A 5704-nucleotide genomic window follows, 5' to 3' on the forward strand; every position below is an offset into this window, starting at 1 on the left:
TAAATAAAATGGCTCCGTCAGTGTTAAAATATATATTTTTAAATATACAAAACTAAACGTCCTACAGTATTTTTTGAGTCTTTATTTTACAGTTAAAATAAATGTTTATCAAGTAAAGTCTAATGTTACAACTAAACATGGATCCCTTTAACTCAAACATCTGGATCATTCAGACAGAAAAAGACTCCTAATCTGATGGGATTAATCAGGGTTGTGTCAAAACAAAGACAGATTTAATCTTTAGTCTTTTCTGTTTGAACATGAAGTTTTCCTTTACGTTTTGCTGCATCTATAAAATAAGTGTATTAATTGACTGAATGAAGACGGCACCTTGTAAACTGTAAATGTGTGATTTGCAGCTGAAAACATTTTCCTCTCCAGTCCAGTCCAGAACAGAACAGAACAGAACACCCACACAGCTCAACTATTCTTATCATCACCATAGAGATGAGTGTGCTGTGATGACGTCACACAGCCTGGATGGACTCATCCACCAGCTGCTGCAGCTGATTTTAACATATTTTTCCTCCTGTGTGTCCACGCTCAGCCTGAAATATTTACACCCATCAGTCCATGCTTTTCTGTCTAAACACAAACACAACTCCCAGCACACACCTGAGCGTGGAGCGCCCCCCGCAGGTAGCACTCCCTCCACAGGCCCACACAGGGCCCCATGAGGAGGGGCAGCAGGGGCTCGTAGGGGTCCAGAGGCCCCTGCGGTGCAGAGGAGGAGGGGACGCTGTGAGGGGCCTCGGTGAGGGCCCAGGCCTTCAGCAGCCTCTCCAGGCCGGGCACGCCCTCGGAGGACGGCGCCCTCCGGTGGCTCTTCCTGTAAACGCCTGCGGTGCCGCTGCGCCACGGCGGCAGGTTGGCGGGGCAGGTGAAGGAGCCCCGGGAGAGCAGGAACACCGAGCCGGGGACGGTATCGCTCAGCTGGAGACAGAAAGCACAGTTAGGAAAACCTCAGACATCTTTAAGAGTTCCTTAACTGATCAGAGAAGGAAAATTAGGATTTTATTTATTGGAATTGATTTTAAAAGCTGGAATTAATAAAAAAAATTACCAAACTTTTTAAAAGACATTTCTTAAAGGACCTGTGACATCAATTTTTTGTAATAAACATGAATGTATTTTTGGAAAGAGAACATTGATAACATACTGCAAAACAAATTTCACCCCGCTGAGATGAACAGTTGTTGAGATATTTGCCTGTGAAGAAACAGGAAGTGATGTCAGAGGGGAATGTCTGCATGTAAACAGAGCGTTGTTACAACAGCTAACAGACTGTAGAGAAGATGTTTTTTAGATTATTTTGAGTCTCTATCAGAGGGATGAAGAAGAGTTAAAGTTTAAATAATATTGTTTTAATAAACAAAGACCAGAGAGTTTATTTATTAAAGAGTTCCCCTTTGATGTCACTTCCTGTTTCACTCTGGCTGAGCCAAGTCCAAAAGAAAAGAGGCCAGTTATGAGACAAAATGTGTAAAATCATGTGTTTTATGACAATTTTCCTAAGAATAAAGATGCTTTCTTTGACTTTTTGTATTTGAAGGTTAGGCATGTCACAGGCACTTTAAAAATATTAATTCAAAATCAATTTTCAACTCTAAATATGATTGTGGTCTGATCAATCACATTTATCTAAAACAAACAAATATTGATGCATGATGTCTTTTAACTTAAATTAAATAATCTCAATAATCTCTGTTTATTCTGCACTCTTCAACCTAAAGCAGAACTTTGATGAGAAACTAATTGAAACTAAAGACTTGTTTTGAAGCTACCACCAGAGGGCGCTGTTGCATCGTACAAACAGAACACCAGGAAAAAGATCTGCTTAAAACAATCCCTGATCCATCAGACCACCTCACACTTCTGATCTGAACTTGTTTTACAAAGTAGATGCTTTCAGATGCTGGACCCTCGGGATTAAACGGTGAGACAGGTGTACCCTGTGAGCGTCTGGCTTGGTGTTGAGGTTGCCGTTGAGAAGAGGTTGGAGCGGGGGGATGGGTGGGATGGGTTGGGTGAAGCGAACTTGTCTCTCCTGGCTGTACTGCAGAGCCCAGTCCCACACGGGGGGCAGAGGAGGATCAGACGGGTCTGAGGAAGGCTCGGGGTTCAGGACGTCTCTCCAGCCGTTGACAGGGGTGTAGGACTGGCCGGGGTTCTGGGGACGGATCAGAAAGTTGTGATTAAATGTCTGCATGTTACAATCACATCTCAGGTGCAAGTAGGCCCGCCTCCTCCAGGTGTCTGGTACCCGTAAACGTTTGCATCGCTCCCGCTGGCAGTTTGCCAGGAAGGTGGAGAAGAGCGGCAGGTGGACGCTGTCGTGCAAGGCCAACAGGAAGTCGTTCGTCAGCTGGAAGCGGGAGGGAAACTGGAACCACAGCTGCCAAACACAGTCCAGGAAGAGCAGGAAGACTGGAGACTGACGGGAGAAGAAATACAAATATTCATGAAGATGAAGAGAGCTGAGTACAGACAGGACAGTAGCAGGCTCTGTGTGTATCGTAGGCAGTGTAGGCAAGTGCTAACGGTGCCGTCCATACAGAGGGCGCCTCAAAAATATTTTATGACTTTTTATCAGAGTCTAGTTGATTTAGTCTGAAGAATAACTCCTGGTTACTCAGGTGTTTTTGTTAAATGCTGTAGAGGATTGTTGTGATAAAAGTATATGATGCAGACTGTTGTGTAAATAAAACAAAACATGGATAAGTTTTGGTTCTGATCTCAGGTTAAAGTTTAGTTTTCAGTGTTCTACCTTCATAAATTACTGATTTGTGTTTTAAAGATTTAGTAAAATGCTCTTCAAATGGATAAAAAAAGCAGAGTTTTGAGTAGATCTTTAATAAAATATATTTGGTGTGTGAATGTATGTCTACTGGCAGAGATGTGTAGAAAATTGAGGGTGCCACCTGAAATTTTGCCTGAAGTATCAAATTGACTGGGAATGGTTCTCTGCAGTCATTAAGTCAGAGTTTTTTATTTTGTGGGAGGAGCTGATCCAAGATGTGATTGGTTGGATTCACTGTAAGATTTTATTTTTTTAATATAAAGATTAATATTAATCAGAACTCGAGACAGGAAGCCACATGCTATTTAAGACAATAAATTATGTTTACATGAACAATAATTTTTATTTGAGTCATTCTGTTTTAAACTGTATATAAATCAATGTATCATAATATTTTAATATTATAATTAATTCCTCTTTTAAGTTGCCCCACAAGACAAGTCAATCTGACCAATCGCGGTTAGGGTAAACTCCGCCCACAGGACGATATGAACTACAGAGACCCTAATGGACGAGGACCGGCCCTGATAAAACACAAATGAACTCTTTGATTGAAACTCCACCCTGCTGTGCTTTGACTACAGATCAGGATGAGATGAGTCAGTTTCAGGAAGCTTCAGATGGTGGGGGTTGATAAGACTTCTATCTGCAGCTTTGAAACAACACATGCAGGCTCCCGCCTCACACAGCTTTATTTAAAACACTCAACATAAATGCAAAAGTTATCTTTTCACTTGTTTGTCGTGCCTAACACAACGTTGCTATTTCCAGTTTGACACCTCATTATCACAGCATGACATGTGGTACCACGGTCACTTCCTGTGGCACCACGGTCACTTCCTGCTGCACCACGGTCACTTCCTGTGGTACCACGGTCACTTCCTGCTGCACCACAACCTTGTATTAGCAGCTCAGTGGGACCACAGCAGACGCCTCACCTCCTCCTTGTCACTGTCACGCTGGTAGTTGATCCGGCTGTAGAAGCGGTGGCCGGCCAGCACCCACTCCTTCTGCACCAGGCCCTGGAAGCCCCTCTGGGTCCGACAGTGGGGGTCGCACATCACCTGCACCAGGCTGGACACCACGCAGCTCAAGTCCCGGTCCTCCACCTCTGCAGGGTCAGAGCAGAGTTTAAAAAGGTCTGACTGTTCCCATTGGACCAAATCTTAAGTGTTCAGATTCAAGTTAATGACTTAAAACACTGGCAGGACCACATATTTATGAGTCATCACTTGTAAAATGTGCTGAGTAACTTTTAATACCATCAGACTGCAGTGCTGCACTACAGAGACACATAAATCTTTCATTTCTAACCACCGTTTAATTCAACAACATTTCTCTCAAAGCAAACAGAGACCGAGGACGAGAGGCAGACAGAAGAGCTGCAGGAGAAACGACGAACAAGGACTGTGCTGCAGACATGAAAGCACCGAGAGAGAAATAAAAGCCTCCTGGGGGATTTAGTAACGCTCAGCAGAACATTTCCTTCTGATTGAGTCGGTGCAGGAAGACTGAGCTGAAGATCAAACTGATTGTTAGGTTCAGAGGTGCAGAAAGGTTCAACATCTTCAGCTGAGAGGAATTATTCAGTCAGGTCTGTGCCTCTGGAGGGGTTCATCAAAAACTGGAGGTCAAGTGATTAGAAATATCTCTAATTATCATTTATCTTTAATAATAAAACATGCAGCTGCTTGATAAACAGTCACTGTTCCAGAAACAGACAAAAACCTGATCCACAACAAACAAACACTTAGTTTCACATCACAAACCTGCAGAAAAGCAACCGTCTAAAGAGGAACACAACCTGATAAACTGAAGCTGGAGCCAAATGTCTGTTTCAAGAATGTCTCTCTTCTTGTTTGATCACAAAGTGGATTTTTTCTTCAAACAATCCCAAAAACAGGAGAATCAACAAAAATAAAAAAATTTATTAATGCTCCTACACCTCCTAAACACTGCAGCATCAAACCAAGGTTATAATAGTTTTGGATTTTTCATTAAAGTTTAGTTTTATTTCATTTTGACATTTTTTCTTTTAATTCGGTTAGTTTTAATTAGTTTTTAGAGTGGATTTGCTCGTTTTTATAATGCTTTGTTTTAGTTTGGTTTAGTTTTTATTAGTTCCAGTGTAGTTTTTTTTTCTAGTTTGAATAAACATATTTGCCAATGCATCCTCCAGCTTGTGATGTTCCTGTGAGTTAACCAACCAACAGCTATTTGTTTGTTAGTTAAAGCAGTCCATTATAGCGACACCTTCCTAAAATAATTGTGTAACTCAATTTTGCCAACTAAAAACTTGGGCGATTATTTTAGGATGATGACAATAGTTGTCTGCAACCCGGTGTTACCTGCTGCTTGTTTTTCAGAGATCCACATGTCTCAAAATAAATTGACAAACACTAAAACTAAGGGTATAATCTATAATTTCAGTTCGTTTTAGTTAGTTTTGTAAAAAGATTATACAGTTTTAGTTGGATGTTTTTTCATTTTATTACAGTTTTATTTATTTTAGTTAAAAATGTTTTTTCAATTTCAGTTTTCATTATTTAGTTAGTTTTGGTTAACTATAATAACTCTGCATCAAACTAGAAGAAACAAATCCACACAAATACAGAGAGTTGAGGCTGCAGGGAAAGTCATCCTCATCTTCATCAGCAAGTCAAACACACTGGATTTACTGCAAAATACAGCGGGTAAAATAAGTATTGAACATGTCACCATTTTTCTCAGTAAATATATTAGTAGAGGTGCTAATGACAAAAAATTTTCACCAGATGTTGGTAACAACCCAAGTGATCCATACATACAAAGAAATCAAACCATAAATGTCCAGAAATGAAGTTATTTGTAATAATGTTGAATGGCACAGGGAAAATGTATTGAACACACTTACTGAAATCTATC

General features: G+C 40.8%; 1 protein-coding gene across 1 annotated transcript in view; it reads right to left on the reverse strand.

Moving 5' to 3' along the window:
* The window catches only part of mtmr11 (myotubularin related protein 11), a gene marked incomplete at its 5' end in the record, with an annotated part of 18254 nt that overhangs the window by 2004 nt on the left and 10546 nt on the right, over positions 1-5704 (reverse strand). Inside the window, 4 exon segments of the mRNA XM_014033458.1 lie at positions 616-933; positions 1952-2170; positions 2264-2434; positions 3739-3911. Of these exon segments, the coding sequence (XP_013888912.1) occupies positions 616-933; positions 1952-2170; positions 2264-2434; positions 3739-3911 (881 nt within the window).

Source organism: Austrofundulus limnaeus, unplaced genomic scaffold, assembly GCF_001266775.1.
Source record: "Austrofundulus limnaeus strain Quisiro unplaced genomic scaffold, Austrofundulus_limnaeus-1.0 Scaffold1744, whole genome shotgun sequence".
NCBI lineage: Eukaryota > Metazoa > Chordata > Actinopteri > Cyprinodontiformes > Rivulidae > Austrofundulus > Austrofundulus limnaeus.